This window comes from Balaenoptera ricei, chromosome 1 (genome assembly GCF_028023285.1).
Source record: "Balaenoptera ricei isolate mBalRic1 chromosome 1, mBalRic1.hap2, whole genome shotgun sequence".
NCBI lineage: Eukaryota > Metazoa > Chordata > Mammalia > Artiodactyla > Balaenopteridae > Balaenoptera > Balaenoptera ricei.
In genome coordinates, this window is record NC_082639.1 from 76,394,914 (window position 1) to 76,414,488 (window position 19,575).

The 19,575-nt window shown below is 37.8% G+C and overlaps 2 protein-coding genes across 4 annotated transcripts in view; one reads left to right on the forward strand and one right to left on the reverse strand.

Annotated features, from left to right (window-relative positions):
* SELENOF (selenoprotein F) overlaps positions 1-640 on the reverse strand; it is a 43,497-nt gene extending 42,857 nt beyond the window's left edge. The window contains exon 1 of one of the 2 annotated variants that reach the window (XM_059899910.1): positions 307-640. In XM_059899910.1, coding sequence (XP_059755893.1) covers positions 307-390 — 84 coding nt within the window. In that variant the 5' untranslated portion in view covers positions 391-640. The remainder of the gene's footprint in view (positions 1-306) is intronic. The other variant, XM_059899901.1, reaches the window with a different exon arrangement.
* Positions 641-953: 313 nt separating this feature from the next.
* Positions 954-19,575, forward strand: part of HS2ST1 (heparan sulfate 2-O-sulfotransferase 1) — a 202,950-nt gene continuing 184,328 nt past the window's right edge. For both annotated transcript variants that reach the window (XM_059925732.1, XM_059925739.1), the window contains exon 1: positions 954-1,469. In XM_059925732.1, coding sequence (XP_059781715.1) covers positions 1,346-1,469 — 124 coding nt within the window. In that variant the 5' untranslated portion in view covers positions 954-1,345. The remainder of the gene's footprint in view (positions 1,470-19,575) is intronic.

A 19,575-nucleotide genomic window follows, 5' to 3' on the forward strand; every position in this document is an offset into this window, starting at 1 on the left:
AAAAACAATCTTCATTCCTGTGCAAAACTTAGTGCCTTTTTTTTTTCGTTCACGGTGTGTCTTACAAATTGTACTCAAGATAGTCTAAAGTCAGGAGAAAAAACCGCTAGAAACCCGAGACGGGGAAAGGTAAGTATCAAACGAGGAATTAAGCCACGTCGCACTCTGGCCGCAGCAGTCGCTGAGGAAGCCCAATCCTCCCACCCTTTTGAACTGTGGCTCCCAAACGGGACCGAATGTTCTGTCTTCCTCGGCGCAATCCCTCCCACTCGCCCTGGGGCTACAGCGGAGGTGACCTCCACTCACCATTTGAAGCACAGTCGCCAGCAGCAGCCGCAGCCCAAAAGCCGGCAAAAGCCACCCATCCATCCCGACCGCCATACGTGCCATCTTCCGTAGGTCTCCGGCTGCCCCGAGGACCCCTGTGCTCGGGGCGTCTACTCCAGAGCCTGATCCAAAACAGGCTGCTAAAGGCCGTTGCCACCATGTCTCTTAGTCTGCAGAGACGGGTATTAACTAAGGGTATATGGAAGCTTAAAGGTGAACAAATACCTTTACATTTGATATAAATATGAAGTCGCTGGGTCCTTTCGATAACCCATATCAGGCATTTTCCTAGACTCCCCAAATCTGTGCTGCCCCGGGCTCTTTCCTTTCATTCACGACATTTCCTCAAGCAGCCAAGAAGCCCCGCCTTCGCCAGTTTCGGCCTGCCTCCTTCTCCAAGTTTACCCAATCGAATGCCGCTTTGGTTGACACCTTAGGCAAAGGAAACCAACCGTGACACGAGCCAAGAGCTAAGCGCTGGGGTTCTTCGGTCCAATAAGCACAAGCGAACGGGAGCCGTGGGCGGAGCCTCTGGTTGCTGAGCAGCGTACGTGGATGCGTGCGCGTGGTGGCCGAGGGGGATGGGCAGGGGGCGGGGCCGAGGGCGGCGCAGCCGCAGCCGCAACGTTGGCGGAGGAGCGCGCGGCCGCGACCAAAGGAGGGAGGGAAGGAAGGAAGAGAGGGAGGCAGGCAGGCAGGCGGGCGCGGGGCTCGGGGACTGAGGCGGTAGAGGGAAGCGAGAGCCCGGCAGCCGCTTCGCGCTGTGTTTGCTGCGCGGGCTTTTGGAGGGGCGGCCGTGGAGTCGGCCGAGGAGAAGCGGACACCGGCGGCGTTGGTGCTGGCGCCTGGGGGCGGGGGACTGGGGAGGCGAGAAGGGGGGTCGCTGCGGTGCTTCTCTCGCTGTCGCGCTCTCCTTGCCTTTCTCCCGGCTCGGTGGGCTCCTCCCGGCGTCTCCCTTGCCTCCGGGGCCCCGATCCCCGCCCCCCGCGGTATGTCTTGATCCCGAGCAGCGGGTTTCATGGGGCTCCTCAGGATTATGATGCCGCCCAAGTTGCAGCTGCTGGCGGTGGTGGCCTTCGCAGTGGCAATGCTCTTCTTGGAGAACCAGATCCAGAAACTGGAGGAGTCCCGGTCGAAGCTAGGTGAGGAGCCGTGCCACTCTGGGCTGAGTGGTGTGTGGAAGCGGCCGGGCCAGGGAGGCAGTGCTACCCGAGCAAGTGGGCGTTTGTCTAACCTGAGATCTGGCTCCTCGGCAGGAGGCTGAAAGAGGTTGCAAAGAGAGATGGGACTGGGGGCATCGAGAACACAAGCTCCAAGAATGGTGTGAATTAAGCTTGGGTGGTATGCTGGGCTCGCGAGGTCACGGGGCAGAGGTTGCAAGGTTGGGTTTCCCCGAGCCAAAGGGTTACCCTGAAGTAGGCATTCCATGGGGAGAGAGCAAGATAAGAGCGAACTCGTTGGGTAGCGGGTACTGACTGTTGGAGGAGACAGAAACGCTCAGGCTTGCTTGTTCTCCTAGAAGTCGTACGGAAAGCCTCGGCAGTGTCAGGCGAGGGGTATTCTAATTTGAGATGTGGGCACCTGGTTACGGAATCTTTTGGGGATGGGGAGGTTCGCGAAGGGATAGATGCGCAGAAATGGAGGGAGATGCTGGAATGACGGTGAGTAAAAGAAATACACTGTAGTGAGTTGCACTCTTGTGCTGGGGGCAGCAAGGGACCGCACAACTGACGGGAGAAATAGGCTGTGCCCAGGTAGGACAGGAAAGCAACTAAAAAGCTTCCGTGAGGTACTGAAACGAGGCATCCAAGCATTTAAATTCTTTTTTAGCGGCGCTAAACTGCCATTATTTTGAGCTTAAGAATAGGGGTGTGTGTGTACGTTGCTTCGCGGCAATGTTGGTGTAGTGAATTTAGGAGGAAAGGTTGAAGGGGAATTGCTTTAGTGAGATTTAAGTTTATGAAACGAAGAGTGCAAAAAGTTTACCATAGGTTAAGTACATTAAAGAGTTAACAGTGCTTACTTTAATTACGGAAGAGGTCTGAAGTACGAAAAGTTGGAGTGTGATGTGAAAGACCCGAAGAATGCACAGATAATAGGTACTTTCAGATTAGTAGGGAACTTCGGCATTTGGGAAGAGCTCGGGGTGGGGAGGGAGTATTAAAAGAATGCCAGCAGTACATTTTGATTTAAAAACGTACATGGCACTGAAAAAATCAGCTCAGGAGGCTGTAATTTGAATGTGGAAAAGTAATGTGAAGTATTTTTATGCATACACTTTCACCTCAAAATCATTTAAAATACTTTTCAAAATGCAAATAATAAAATACCAGCAGCACTATAATTTAGACTAAGAAGTAACAGATGCTGCTGTGGGTGATGATTAATATTTAGGAAAAATGTATCAGAAAATAATTGAAATATTACAAATAGTAGCAGACTATTTGCAGTTTTGATAGACTTTGCGAAAAGCCTTGGAGACATTTTAAAGAGCATCAAATAAATCTAGCTGAAGTGCAAATAAATTTGAAGAGGAGCTAGGAATAATTCCACTCCTCAACTCTAGGGTAGAACTTGCCCTGTACAGTTTCGAACAGATATCAACTTTATTTACTATGATTTTATTAATATGAGTCTTGTATGATGGAAAAATATTCACTTTAAATATTGGAGGTTGACCAGTGTACTCTTTTTGTTTGTATCTATTTAGCAGCTTTGAGGGTCATATTGTGGCCTGATTAATGATCCAGCTTTACAGAGAAAAAAATGACTCCTCTTAAAGTTGAAAGTTATATTAAATTAAAATTTGTATTTATTCTTTGTTGTGTTGCTCTTTGAATTTCTTAGAAACATTACAGTGGGTTGGGATAATTCAAATTTTAATTTTCCTTCGTTGCCTAACATTTTTTTTCCATAATGCTTGAAAGTGTTTTCTGTAGGTACAACCTTAATGATTTTAAAAAGATTTATCTGAGGATGTAGAAAGCCACAGGTAGTAGTGTTTTTTCATGATTTTTTACAGGAAAGGAACCTTCATATTCCATTAGAAACAGTAAATATGGATTGAACTAAATAATTCTCGAAAAGGAGCCTCAGATACAAAACACTAGAAGGAGCTAATAATGGAGATGCAAAATTATGGCAAATAAAATATATAACCTCGTATCAGCAGTCTTTTGATTAAAAAAAAAGTCATATGAAACAGGCATTACTAAAACAGATGTTGTCAGTTAGTAATCTTCCTTAGGAAAGGAACACAGAAGGAGGCATATTTTGACAATCAGACTCTGTACTAGACACTTTCATATTTGATATTCTTATTTACTCTTCCAAGAACACCATAGAAAGCCATTTTTACAGATGCGGGAACAGGTTCAGAGGTTATATAACTTGACCACATAGCTAGTAAGTGGCAGAGCCAGGACTGGAACCCAGATATGTCTGATTCCAAATCAAGTTCCCCTTTAATTATACCAGGCTGCTTGGGACTTTATATTGACATTACACTAAGATGTAGCAGTTTGAATAGAATTTTTAAACTGTAATACCAATGTTTAATTGCATTTATTGCTAAGAATGAATGTCATTCTTAGAAAATTCAATTGCTGACACAAAGGAATTAGTTTAATGTAATGTCTGTTGCTTGTTTATACCCGTGTAATGAACATAATTATATTACCCAATGAAAGGACCGAAATAGATAGCTTATTTCTGCTACAGGGGAAAAAAAAACTCTGTGGTGGTTTTCTGGAAGTGGTAAAATCACAACATTGAAAGCATTTTTGTTTTGGCATCAGAAAAACTTAAACACACATTTATCACTTTTCAGAAACTTTGGTGGTGTCATCTGTCACACAGAATTTTGACTTACAGTGTAGTTAAATTTATTAAACTTTGCATTTATGGCTTAAAAAAAAAGAAAAAGTTAAACATTTTGCTCTTAAAAGTTTTCATTGTTTATCTTTTCTGTTATAGAAGATTTCAAAGGATTGCATTTTCTGATAATACTTTGTATGCACCTTGGTTTCAGAATATTTTGATGGTGAGATCTCTAATAGAGCGATAGTTGTATTCAAAACTTAGGTGTATTCATTGAGCACTTGGGACATTAAGTATGTAAACAGGAATTCCTAAAAACCAATGTCACATAATAGAGTTTTCTTTTATCTTTTTTTTTTTCAACGAATATTGGATGGCAGTATACACGTTACTTTGCATCTTGCTTTTTTCATTTAATATCATAGAATATCTTTCCAGGTCAATAAATATAAATTTGACTTACTCATTCTAATAGCTGTATACTATTCCATAGTATACATGAATCATAAATTCTCCAGCCATTATGCCAATAATGAACATTCAGTTTATCTCTCCCCCCACCACTTTAAAAAAATTTTTTTTACCATTTTCTTTCTTGGTATTATAAACAATGTTACAAGAAACATCCTTATGTAAGTTTAACTCCTTATTTGTTGGTACTGTTTTCAGTAGGATAAATTCTCCTATTAAGGGATTACTGGAACAAAAGATGTATGTATTTTATAATTTAACAGATTTTAAAATCTGTTACTTTCCAAACAATTTATTTCCCAAGGGTTACAATAATCTGCAGTGTCAACACATACAAGCACTGGATGGGATGCTGTCAGCTTTTAATTTTTGCCACTCTGTGAAGCTGTGAAATTGTATGTTGTTGCATTGATTTACATTTCCTCAACTTCTAATTGGGTTGAACATCACTTACTTGTTCATTTTCATTTGTCTATTGGGTAGTAGTTTATCTTACCAATTTTTAGAGCTTTAAAAATATATTAGAAGTATTAATCTTTTTATCTGTCTTATGTCTTGTATCTGTTTTTCTCCAGGTCTGTCATTTGTCCCTTGATTTTATGGTATATTTTGCTTATACAGAAGTTAAAAATTTTATGCAGTCAAATCTATGAATTTAGGCAAGTAGTTGCCTTACATCGCTTGAGAAGACTTCCCCCAGCCAAGATTATGTTCATTCTCTATATTTTGTTAGTATTTTATAACTTTTATTTTTACATTTAGCTCTTTAAAGCAGTCATATGTTTATTGTAATTTCTCTCAGTGAATGGCCACTTATGGCAAATGTTATATTAATAATTTATCTTTTTTCCCCACTGTATGTTACAGTTCTTCTTTTAGTCGTATATTATGTTTTCATATGTTCTTGGGTCAATTTTGGACTCCATTTTTTCCCACTAATCAGAGATTCTTTAGATCTTAGGGACCCATATATAGGCTTCAAGGCATCCATGAATTCCCTGAAATTATATACATAGCTTTCATCAGATTTGCAAAGGAGTATGCAGTCTCCTTAATGGTAAGAATCACTGATTTGTAGTAGATGGTTTATATTTAATGGAGTGAGTGAGTTTTTTGTTTTTAATATTAACATATTACAACTTGCAACTTGTGAGTTAAATTTGGGATACAAGCACATTAGTTATGAACAATTTCTCTGGGTTATACTGAAAAAACTTTGTTAAAATGTGTATAAACTTAATTTTTCTAATGAGGTACAGTCGATAACATGGAGTCAAAATGAACACTGTCACTTAGGTTACTACTTAGTTACTTAGAACTCTGCATGTCAGAATTGGTTGCTTTTACAAAGTAGTTCTTTCTGAATCTTGAGGTCACACTGTTGCTAATGCTGACTGGTGGAACAGTCAGTGAAACCTTTGTTATATAAATGTAAGAATTATGTGCCTGATAACTTTATTTTCTATACGGCCTAAGCATTTAAAATAATATTTGTTGTTCATATGCTTATAACACAACTAAATAAATTTATGAATGCATTAGGACATAATGTTTTAAATGAGGACAGTAACTCAGAATGGATATGTAGGCATCTTCATTGGTCAAAATTATGTTAATCCCTATGTTCTTAAAACCCTCCTAAACTAATGAACTAACTCCAGGGCCAAGGTTGAGACTGCTGTTTGGAATTTGGTAGTTTTTACAAGTGCCTGAATCCATACATACCTGTAAAATGTTCCCAAGAATGATAGATTTCTCTACTTATGAAATCGTTTGCAAACCTTACAGTAGTTACTGTTTAGAGGACCTATGGTTTAATTGGAATGCAGTTATTCTAGAATTGCTAATTGGTGTCTCACTTATGAGTCCTAGATAGGATATCTAGTGCCACGGAGTAGTCAACTGCTACAGTTGATCTCAATTAAAGTAATCCCAGGATATCTCTACCACTCTGTTAAGCCTTCTAAGAGATTTTGGCACTTAGTGAAATTGAAATAGTAATGAATATTCAAACACTGCTCTCCAAAATGACCACTTTTGAAGGGTGTACTTATAGATGGACTTTATAATCAATGGTTCACTATAGCCTAATTATTTATAATTATCTTCCCGCCTACTAGTAACTGCGTTTCTGTACTTTGCCTTTTTTCCTGTTAATTATAGATTAACTGCCTGTTGGACCACTTGTGCACCTGATTCTGTTCCCTCACCTACTTAGAGACGTGGTTCCAGAAGTTTTCCCTCATTCTCCTATAGTTATCATTTTCTCCCTTTCTGCTGGATTCTTCTCATTAGCATGTGAACATGCTATTATTTCTCTCAACTAGAAACAAAACGATATTTTTCTCTTGACTCCTCTTTCTCAGCCAACCTCTGTCTCATATTTCAGCTTCCTTTAGCAGTAAAACTTTAAAAAATTGTCTATTCTCACTGTCGCTGATTACCACAATCACCAGTAACTTCCCTAAATCCTACGGTCAATTTTTGGTCTTCGTCTTACTTGACCAATCAGCAGAACTTGACACAGTTGATCACTTCCTCCTTTTTGGTAGACTTTCTTTACTTGGTTTCCAATATATCATACTCTTGGTTTTCTTTCCCCATCACTGGTCATTTCTCTGTCTCCTGTGTTAGATTCTTTTTTTTCTCTTCAACCCCTTAACATAAGAATACCCCAGGGTTCAGTCCTTGGAACTCTTCTCTATTTACTCTTCCTTAGTTTGTGACTTATATGCTGACAGCTTCTAAATATGTATTTCTAATTGAGACCCATTTCCTAAACATTAGATTCATGTAGATTCATGTAACTGAGCTGCCTACTTGAAATTTTCTTTGAGTAATTAATAGACTTCTCAAACTCAGTATGGCCAAAACAGACCTTCTGATATCTCTGTATACTGCCTCAACACCGCCACCCCTCAAACTCATTTTATCTCTGACCTTCTTTATCTCAGTTGATTACAGCTCTATTCTTCCATTTGCTAGGGTTTTACTTTTCTTTTTCTCATGCTCTGCATCTAGTCTGTCAGAAATATCTTGTTAGCTTTATCTTCAAAATATTTCTAGAATATGACTACTACTCAACACTTCTACTCTTATCACCCTAATTCAAGATACCATCATCTCTTCCTTGGATTACTGCCATGTCTTAACTAGTCTGTTTGATTCCACACTTGCCTCACTACAGACTATTCTTAATATAACAGTTCGGGTGGTCCTTTTAAAATGTAAAAATATCATGTCACTCCTCTGCATAAAACTCTTTAGAAGCTTCCTTAAGAATTAGAGTAATGCTAGCTGCTTTTAAAACAAAGTCCAGGGCTTCCCTGCTGGCACAGTGGTTGAGAATCTGCCTGCCAATGCAGGGGACACGGGTTCGAGCCCTGGTCTGGGAGGATCCCACATGCCGCGGAGCAACTAGGCCCGTGAGCCACAAATACTGAGCCTGCGCGTCTGGAGCCTGTGCTCTGCAAAAAGAGAGGCCGCGATAGTGAGAGGCCCGCGCACCACGATGAAGAGTGGCCCCCACTTGCCACAACTGGAGAAAGCCCTCACACAGAAACGAAGACCCAACACAGCCAAAAAAATAATAAATAAATAAATAAGTGAAATTATTTAAAAAAAAAAAAAAAAGGGCCATGGAGAACAATGCCTCCCCACTCCATGGATCTAATCTTGAAAAAAAAAAAAAAAAAAAACAAAGTCCACAATTTTATCGGCTAAACACAATAAATGACCCTTTTTTTCCCCATGATGTTTTAGGTGATCGTTTTGGTGGATGGTTTTCCTCTTCACGAGTTATTCAAGGTATTGGGTACTTTCTGTCATGTAGTTATGCCATTCCCTCTGGCTTTGGAGCTCTCTGCTGTCAGCCTGGGGAAGAGGCAAGAGAAGGGTGAGGAGGTGTGTACCCCTTTCTCAACTTCTTTGACTTCTTTTACCCTCAGTCTCTTGATGAGGACTAGTTACCATCCATCAATATATGCAAGGGGGGAGGCTGGGAAATGGGTTTTTTGGCTGGCAGTGACTTAGTTGCAGCTCTGTCCTATGGAAGGTGAGGGCATACATTTGAATTTTTTGAATCCTTTTGAATAAATCTTAAAATTTATTTAGACTTGTTTTGTGACTCAGAATATAAACTGTCTTGATTAATGTTCTGTGTGAACATGAAAAGTGTATATTCTGTTGTTACAGGGTAGAGTATGCTGTAACTGTCGGGTCGAGTTGTTCCAGTCTTCTGTATCCTTGATTTTCTTTCTACCTACTTGTTCCATTAGTTATAGAGAGAGGGGTTTTGAAGTCTCTGGTTATGATTGTGGGTTTGTCTATTTCTCCTTAGATTTCTGTTACTTTTTGCTTCATGTTTTTTTTGAAGTACTGTGATTAGCTGTATGAATATTTAGGGCTGTCTTGTCTTCTTGATTAATTAACCCCTTTTTCATTATGAGATGACGGTCTTTGTCCTTGGTAATATTCTTTGCTTGAAACCTACTTGGTCTGTTATTAATATAGTCACTTCAGTTTTGATTAGTGTTAGTGTGGTGTATCTTTCCCATTCTTTTAGTATTAATCTATTTAAAGTGGATTTATTGTAGGCAGCAAGTAGTTGGAGCTTGTATCCAATTTCACAATCTCTCATAAAAGAGGGTGTTTAGAGCATTTACTTTTAATATAATTATTGATGTGGTTTGAGTCTGAGTTACTGTTTGTTTTCTTTTTGTTCCAACTGTTCCCCTTTTTCTGTTTTTCTGCCTTCTTTAGAATTAACTGAGGATTTTGATTGTATTTCATCTCATTTGATGACCTATTAGCAGTGCTGTTTGTTGTGTTTTTTTAATGGTTACTTTAGGGTTTATGGTATACATTATACTACTTAAGGTATAGTATAAGAACCTTAGTCATTGTACTTCCATTTTCTCTCTTCTGGTTTTTCACTATTGTTATATATTTTACTTGTACATATAAGTCCTATGATACATTGTTATTATTTTTGTTTCAAGCAATCAGTTATCTTTTAAAAAGATTAAACAAATTTTATAGTATTTTATATTTACTCATACATGTATCATTCCCAATGCTTTTCATTTCTTTGTGGAGATGCAGATTTCCATCTGGTACTCTTTTCCTTCATCCTGAAGGGTATCTTTTAAAATTACTTGTACTGAAAATCTACTTGGTGATGAATTCTTTTCACTTTTGTATGTCTAAAAAAGTCTTTGTCTTACTGTTTGTAAGAAATTTTTGTTGGGTATAGAATTCTAGGTTGACATTTTTTCTTTCAGTACTTTAAAGATGTTGCTCCCTTGTCTTTTGGCCTGCATTATGTGATGAGAAGACTGCCATTTTTCTTACCTTTGTTAGGCTGTACATAATGCCTTTTTTCCCTTTGACTGCCTTTAAGATTTTCACTAGGTTTTAAGTAATTATAATGGGACTTGCTGTAGTTTCTTCACTTTTTTATGCCTGGGGTTTGTTGAGCTTCTTGGATTTGTGGGTTTATAGTTTTCATTAAATTTGGAAAGCTTTGGACATTATTACTTCATATAGTTTTTATGTACCTTTTCTCTTCTTCAGGAACTCAGATCACACGTATATTGGCTACATTAGCTGTCATAACAGTTCAGTGATGTTTTATTGATTTTTCCCGGTCTTTTTTCTTTTTGTACTGTTTTAAATAGTTTTTTACTGCTATGCCTTCAATTCACCAATGCTTTCTTCTGTGGTATGTAATCTGCTTTTAATTCCATTCAGTGTATTTTTCATCTTAGGCATTTCTTTTCCATTTCTAGAAGTTCATTTTGGATCTTAAAAAGCAAAAACAGAAACAAAAAAAGACTTCTGTTTCTCTCCTTAACATGCTTTTACTTTATTTTGTTGAACAAATGGAATATTGTTATAATGACTCTTTTGATGTTCTTGTCTACTAATTCTGTTATCTGTGTCATTTTGGGATTGCTTTCTATTGATTTATTTTTTTCTTTATTATGGATCACATTTTCCTGCTTTTTTTACATGCCTGGTAAGTTTTAATTTGATGCCAGACATTATGAATTGTACCCTTTTTGGTGCTGAATATTTTCAGATTCCTAAACATATTCTTAGGCTTTTTTTTGGGACACATTCAACTTACCTTGAAACAGTTGGATCCTTCTAGGTTTGCTTTTAAGTTTGTTAGATGGGATGAGGATAACCTTTAGTCTATGATTAATTTTGCCCCACTACTGAGGCAGTACCCTTGCAGTTCGTTTCAGAGTACTCTACCCAGTGCCCTGTGTATTACAAGGTTTCCCCACCCTGGCTAGTGGGAATGGTGGTTGAGTGAATCCCAGAAATTTTTCCACCTGCCCCTTTTGGGTGACCTCAGTTTCTTCACACATATGCACTGATTGGTACTCTGCTGAAAATTCTCTTTTTGCAGCTTTGTCTTCTTTATTACTCTGCCCAGCAAACGCCAGCTACCTTGGCCTCCCTGAACTCCCAATTCTGGCTCCTTAAGTTAGGGAGACTGTTGGGCTCTGAGTTCCCCCTCTCTGTGCTGCAGCCTGGAAACTGTCTTCAAACAGTCATATGACTCACCTCATTTCTTTTCTCTCTCTTAAGGATCACCATCCTGTACTGATTTCCTGTCTAAAGTTCAGTGCCTGAAAACTGTTGTTATATATTTTATCTGTTCTTTTTCAATTGTTTCAGGTGGGAGGATAAATCCCCTGTTGCTCCATCTTGGCTGGAAATGGAAGCCAGGTGGCCTAGTTATCTTTGATTGTGTGTCCCTAGGTTGACTTAGGGGAAAGTAGTGAATTTGGATAAGTTGAATTGCAATTGACAACTAAAACTAATATTATAAACTTAGGGGCAAAATAATGTTTTATACTTCTCTATTTCCTTATAATTTCTAGCATGGTGTTGCACACAGGCCCTTAGTAAATTGTTTACTCAAAGTTAGAGGCAAGTCTTACCCACAATAGCTGCATCTCCTTCCTTCCCCATTGAAGTTTCAAGAGGACTTTAGTTAATTCTTTTGCCTGTTACCAATTTTACTCTAACTTCAAGAAACCAGTTCTTATTTCATCCCTTTAGATGCAGCTGAGCCAAGTGGAGGCTCTTTCAAACTGGGCAATGAAGTCTCTGGCTCTAGAAGAGGTTTCTGCTTTTCCTGTCAGTATGGTTCTTGAGCTAATTGATCACATCCTTGCTGGGATAGGTGGACGCGTAGTCCTCTTCTTTCCTGTATTCCTTTTGTAATACCCCTATTGCAAGCAAAGTAGTAGAGAAGGAAATCATAAGGGATGTTGGTACCAGTAGTAGTTGTGATCATTATGTTGCATCAACAGAAAGCGTACCTAGTTTACCTTAAGGTGAACAATTTTATTATAGTTACCAGATCTTCAACTTTGCATGATATAATTCTTGCTAAAGATATGTTGTACTGAATCCCTATGGGTACTATAAAGTGTCAGGGACAACCATTTTTAATTGAAATTGTTGGATTCTCCTTTTGGGAGATAGTGGTTTGAAAAATTGCACATTTATTTGGTACTTATATAAGAATTTAAAACTGGATTTAGAGGGAAAGAAATGCCCATTTTGCTAAATTCCAGTAGAATTTAGGAATCATCCATTGTCACCTTATCACATATCACCTTACATGTTTCTATTATTTATTCCTAAGTTTGTGACATAGCTAAAAATAAGTGATTTGTACAGTAAAGCACACAAAAATGAATTTAGAGATTCATTAGATGGTGTCTGAGTTGGAAAATACCTTAAAATTTTGCTCAGTATGGTTATGGAATGAGGCTAAGGGGTTATGCAGGTACAGACTAGTTCTTGGCATATTTATTTCTAATCATAAATTATGCTTGAGTTGATTAATGAATATAATTTAGAGATGTTATTGGTTCATTGATAACATGCTCCTGGTATATATTCCCTTTATGCTTTGAAGCAAAACAGTATGGGAAATGGCCTGATCAATCTAGTTGATTCTTTTCCTGATAAATAAGTCAGTAGGTGTTGGTATCCAGCTCTCCATAGCTGTCTTTAAACAATGAATTCTGTTTTGAGTTCTCTGTTACTGTTGTGCTTTCAAAATAATGACTTGTTACAGTATACTTTTATTTTAGTTAATAGTAACTTAAAAAATATATAAAGTTTAAAAAAAAAACTAGCTGCACAGCATAAAATTATAACTAAAATCCTACTGCAAAAAATGACTTTTTATTTGGTCTTCAGTAAAGAGAGTTGTAAATTCTCCATATTGCTCCATATTGCTCTTTTTTTCAAAGAGTTTGGTGATTAATTAGGGCTGTTTATAGTTCTTTACATTTCTAAGGTATGATAGAAAAGGACAATATCTTAAGAATTTAGTGATAAGAAGTATATTTTGAATATTTGGAGGAATATTGGAGCTTTGAGCAAATTGAGTTGTTGGATTTAAATAAAATCAATAAAATCCTCCTTCAGCCTTGCATTATTTCAGCTTTGTCCATGTCAAACTGAAACTAGTTCAGCAATCAGATTTGGCACTAAGATTCTTGATCAAATATGACTGAGAAATTTATGATTATTTTGTATTTGGATGTTAGAAAGCTGCTTTCAGTTGCCAGCGTTTTTTACTTCACCATAATTCTATTGCTTTTTAACAAAATGCACCCATCTCTTTAATAAAGTGTTACATGTTCCCAGTGTGTTATACATCTGGCAGAAAACCAACTTAGCTCTGTTGCTTCCTGCATAGAAGAGCTGATTAGAAAGACTGACTTGACATGATCTTAAGGTATGTTTTAATAGACAGCTTCTTCATTTTGTTGAAGAGGATAGAATAAAAACCATTCATTTTTGTCCTGTAGACTATAAATATCTTATCTTCCCTTCATGTTTTGAAGGTTAAAACAAAGAAAAAAAGCAAACTTGTGATGCTATTTTAGTGTCTCAAAATATGAGGAAAATTAGAGGTATGTATGACTTTTTGCTTCTGAACCTGGGTATAGCTAGTGATGATAGTTTCTGTTTGACTTGGGATGAGCCTCTCTAGGAATGTTTGATCAATGAGATGTCATTATGTGCCTTTTTTGCTTTTGCGCTTGGTTGGAACTCTGTGACTAATTAAGCTTGTGACTAGTTATAATCTAGTCTTCCTCATGACCACTTTGACTTCCCTTTGGTCTTTTTTTTACTTGTTTAGAATCTTCCCCTACTTTGCCCTTGGACCCATGTTTCTTAAATGGTTTTCTGCCTTTCCCACCAATGGCAAGCCATCATGACCTCTAAACCTTCTACTGTAACAGGCAGTAATAACCAACAGTTGTTGAATACTAATTGTGTACTTGGCATATTTTAGGTATTTTATAAATTTGTAACTTATTTAATATGAAGGATGCTTATTCTGTTGTCCTCAGAGAGTTACTGGGAAGATCACATAATCTTCAAATGGTATAAAGAATGTGAAAATGTTTGTAAAGTATAAAAACTACAATTTTAAGTTGTTGTTACTAGTGATAATAATACACCTGCTTTCTCTTTGATATTGTTGTCTTTTGGTTTAACGTAGTTTAGACTTTACAGTTCTTCCTGCTGTCGTCTTTCCGCAGTGCCCTACCTCATAGGATCACAGTTGTCTGGTAAGTGTTCAGATAAATCAAATGACGATGTTGCATGAGTTATAGATTTGACATTCAGATTAGCTATTCATTTCTTTCCTCTCTTAGGAAGGAGTAATAATCACTGTGAATTCATATTATTATTTGCTCTTAAAGATAGACATCTATTTACTTTCATGTGAATTATAGAATAGCCCTGGCCTTTTATTTTTTAAGTTTTTGGCTGCGTTGGGTCTTCGTTGCTGCACGCGGACTTTCTATAGCTGTGACGAGTGGGGGCTACTCTTCGTTGCGGTGCGCCGGCTTCTCATTGGGGTGGCTTCTCTTGTTGCGGAGCACGGGCTCTAGGTGCGTGGGCTTCCGTAGTTGTGGCACGTGGACTTATTTGCTCCGTGGCACGTGGGATCTTCCCGGACCAGGGATCGAACCTGTGTCTCCTGCATTGGCAGGCGGATTCTTAACCACTGTGCCACCAGGGAAGGTCCAGCCCTGGCCTTTTTTTTTTTTTTTTTAAACATCTTTATTGGAGTATAATTGCTTTACAATGGTGTGTTAGTTTCTGCTTTATAACAAAGTGAATCAGTTATACATATACATATGTTCCCATATCCCCTCCCTCTTGCATCTCCCTCCCTCCCACCCTCCCCATCCCTCCCCTCCAGGTGGTCACAAAGCACCGAGCTGATCTCCCTGTGCTATGCGGCTGCTTCCCACTAGCTATCTATTTTACATTTGGTAGTGTATACATGTCTATGACACTCCCTCACCCTGTCACATCTCACCCCTCCTGCTCCCCATATCCTCAAGTCCATTCTCTAGTAGGTCTGTGTCTTTTTTTTTTTTTTTTTACATTTATATTAACATATTTCCATACATATTTCCATACAAATACAAATATAAGATTTTTAGAAATTTCATGTAATGTCTGAAACATTTATATTAACATATTTCCATACAAATAACCCAATGAAAGTTTAGTATTAGTTGTTTGGTTTGTTTGTTTTTTTATACTGCAGGTTCCTATTAGGCATCAATTTTATACACATCAGTGTATACATGTCAATCCCAATCGCCCAATTCAGCACACCACCATCCCCACCCCACTGCAGTTTTCCCCGCTTGGTGTCCATATGTCCATTCTCTACATCTGTGTCTCAACTTCTGCCCTGCAAACCGGCTCATCTGTACCATTTTTCTAGGTTCCACATACATGCATTAATATACGATATTTGTTTTTCTCTTTCTGACTTACTTCACTCTGTGTGACAGACTCTAGATCTATCCACTTCTCAACAAATGACTCAATTTTGTTCCTTTTTATGGCTGAGTAGTATTCCATTGTATATATGTACCACATCTTCTTTATCCATTCGTCTGTTGATGGGCATTTAGGTTGCTTCCATGACCTAGTTATTGTAAATAGTGCTGCAATGAACATTTGGGTGCATGTATGTGTCTTTTTGAATTACGGTTTTCTCTGGGTATATGCCCAGTAGTGGGATTGCTGGGTCATATGGTAATTCTATTTTTAGTTTTTTAAGGAACCTCCATATTGTTCTCCATAGTGGCTGTATCAATTTACATTCCCACCAACAGTGCAAGAGGGTTCCCTTTTCTCCACACCCTCTCCAGCATTTGTTGTTTGTAGATTTTCTGATGATGCCCATTCTAACAGGAGTGAGGTGATACCTCATTGTAGTTTTGATTTGCATTTCTCTAATAATTAGTGACGTTGAGCATCTTTTCATGTGCTTCGTGGCCGTCTGTATGTCTTCTTTGGAGAAATGTCTATTTAGGTCTTCTGCCCATTTTTGGATTGGGGTGTTTGTTTCTTTAATATTGAGCTGCATGAGCTGTTTATATATTTTGGAGATTAATCCTTTGTCCGTTGATTCGTTTGCAAATATTTTCTCCCATTCTCAGGGTTGTCTTTTTGTCTTGTTTATGGTTTCCTTTACTGTGCAAAAGCTTTTAAGTTTCATTAGTTCCCATTTGCTTATTTTTGTTTTTATTTCCATTACTCTAGGAGGTAGGTCAAAAAGGATCTTGCTGTGATTTATGTCAAAGAGTGTTCTTCCTATGTTTCCCTCTAAGAGTTTTATAGTGTCCGGTCTTACATTTAGGTCTCGAATCCATTTTGAGTTTATTTTTGTGTACGTGTTAGGGAGTATTCTAATTTCATTCTTTTACATGTAGCTGTCCAGTTTTCCCAGCACCACTTATTGAAGAGACTGCCTTTTCTCCATTGTATATCTTTGCCTCCTTTGTCATAGATTAGTTGACCAAAGGTGTGTGGGTTAATCTCTGGGCTTTCTATCTTGTTCCATTGATCTATGTTTCTGATTTTGTGCCAGTACCATATTGTCTTGATTACTGTAGCTTTGTAGTATAGTCTGAAGTCAGGGAGTCTGATTCTTCCAGCTCCATTTTTTTGCCTCAAGACTGCTTTGGCTATTCGGGGTCTTTTGTGTCTCCATACAAATTTTAAGATGATTTGTTCTAGTTCTGTAAAAACTGCCCTTGGTAATTTGATAGGGATTGCATTGAATCTGTAGATTGCTTTGGGTAGTATACTCATTTTCACAATGTTGATTCTTCCAATCCAAGAACATGGTATATCTCTCCATCTGTTGGTATCATCTTTAATTTCTTTCATCAGTGTCTTATAGTTTTCTGCATACAGGTCTTTTGTCTCCCTAGGTAGGTTTATTCCTAGGTATTTTATTCTTTTTGTTGCAATGGTAAATGGGAGTGTTTCCATAATTTCTCTTTCAGATTTTTCATCATTAGTGTATAGGAATGCAAGAGATTTCTGTGCATTAATTTTGTATCCGGCAACTTTACCATATTCATTAATTAGCTCTAGCAGTTTTCTGGTGGCAGTTTTAGGATTCTCTATGTATAGTATCATGTCATCCGCAAACAGTGACAGTTTTACTTCTTCTTTTCCAATTTGTATTCCTTTTATTTCTTTTTCTTCTCTGATTGCCGTGGCTAGGACTTCCAGAACTATGTTGAATAATAGTGGTGAGAGTGGACATCCTTGTCTCGTTCCTGATCTTAGAGGAAATGCTTTCAGTTTTTCACCATTGAGAATGATGTTTGCTGTGGGTTTGTCATAGATGGCCTTTATTATGTTGAGGTAGGTTCCCTCTATGACCACTTTCTGGAGAGTTTTTATCATAAATGGGTGTTGAATTTTGTCAAAAGCTTTCTCTGCATTTATTGAGATGATCATATGGTTTTTATTCTTCAATTTGTTAATATGGTGTATCACATTGATTTGCATATATTGAAGAATCCTTGCATCCCTGGGATAAATCCCACTTGATCGTGGTGTATGATCCTTTTAATGTGTTGTTGGATTCTGTTTGCTAGTATTTTGTTGAGGATTTTTGCATCTATATTCATCAGTGATATTGGTCTGTAATTTTCTTTTTTTGTAGTGTCTTTGTCTGGTTTTGGTATCAGGGTGATGGTGGCCTCATAGAATGAGTTTGGGAGTGTTCCTTCCTCTGCAAATTTTTTGGAAGAGTTTGAGAAGGATGGGTGTTAGCTCTTCTCTAAATGTTTGATAGAATTCACCTGTGAAGCCATCTGGTCCTGGACTTTTGTTTGTTGGAAGATTTTTAATCACAGTTTCAATTTCATTACTTGTGATTGGTCTGTTCATATTTTCTGTTTCTTCCTGGTTCAGTCTTGGAAGGTTATACCTTTCTAAGAATTTGTCCATTTCTTCCAGGTTGTCCATTTTATTGGCATAAAGTTGCTTGTAGTAGTCTCTTAGGATGCTTTGTATTTCTGCGGTGTCTGTTGTAACTTCTCCTTTTTCATTTCTGATTTTATTGATTTGAGTCCTCTCCCTCTTTTTCTTGATGAGTCTGGCTAATGGCTTATCAATTTTGTTTATCTTCTCAAAGAACCAACTTTTAGTTTTATTGATCTTTGCTATTGTTTTCTTTGTTTCTATTTCATTTATTTCTGCTCTGATCTTTATGATTTCTTTCCTCCTGCTAACTTTGGGTTTTGTTTGTTCTTCTTTCTCTAGTTTCTTTAGGTGTAAGGTTAGATTGTTTACTTGAGATTTTTCTTGTTTCTTTAGGTAGGCTTGTATAGCTATAAACTTCCCTCTTAGAACTGCTTTCGCTGTATCCCATAGGTTTTGGGTCGTCGTGTTTTCATTGTCATTTGTCTCTAGGTATTTTTTGATTTCCTCTTTGATTTCTTCAGTGATCTCTTGGTTATTTAGTAACGTATTGTTTAGCCTCCATGTGTTTGTCTTTTTTACGTTTTTTTCCCTGTAATTCATTTCTAATCTCATAGCCTTGTGGTCAGAAAAGATGCTTGATATGATTTCAATTTTCTTAAATTTACTGAGGCTTGATTTGTGACCCAAGATATGATCTATCCTGGAGAATGTTCCATGCGCACTTGAGAAGAACGTGTAATCTGCTGTTTTTGGATGGAATGTCCTATATATATCAATTAAATCTATCTGGTCTATTGTGTCATTTAAAGCTTCTGTTTCCTTATTTATTTTCATTTTGGATGATCTGTCCATTGGTGTAAGTGAGGTGTTAAAGTTCCCCACTATTGTTGTGTTACTGTTGATTTCCTCTTTTATAGCTATTAGCAGTTGCCTTATGTATTGAGGTGCTCCTATGTTGGGTGCATATATATTTATAATTGTTATATCTTCTTCTTGGATTGATCCCTTGATCATTATGTAGTGTCCTTCCTTGTCTCTTGTAACATTCTTTATTTTAAAGTCTATTTTATCTGATATGAGTATAGCTACTCCAGCTTTCTTTTGATTTCCATTTGCATGGAATATCTTTTTCCATCCCCTCACTTTCAGTCTGTATGTGTCCCTAGGTCTAAAGTGGGTCTCTTGTAGACAGCATATATATGGGTCTTGTTTTTGTATCCATTCAGCCAGTCTGTGTCTTTTGGTTGGGGCATTTAATCCATTCACGTTTAAGGTAATTATTGATATGTATGTTTCTATGACCATTTTCTTAATTGTTTTGGGTTTGTTTTTGTAGGTCCTTTTCTTCTCTTGTGTTTCCCACTTAGAGAAGTTCCTTTAGCATTTGTTGTAGAGCTGGTTTGGTGGTGCTGAATTCTCTTAGCTTTTGCTTGTGTGTAAAGCTTTTGATTTCTCCATCAAATGTAAATGAGATCCTTGCCGGGTAGAGTAATCTTGGTTGTAGGTTCTTCCCTTTCATCACTTTAAGTATATCATGCCACTCCCTTCTGGCTTGCAGAGTTTCTGCTGAGAAATCAGCTGTTAACCTTATGGGAGTTCCCTTGTATGTTATTTGTCGTTTTTCCCTTGCTGCTTTCAATAATTTTTCTT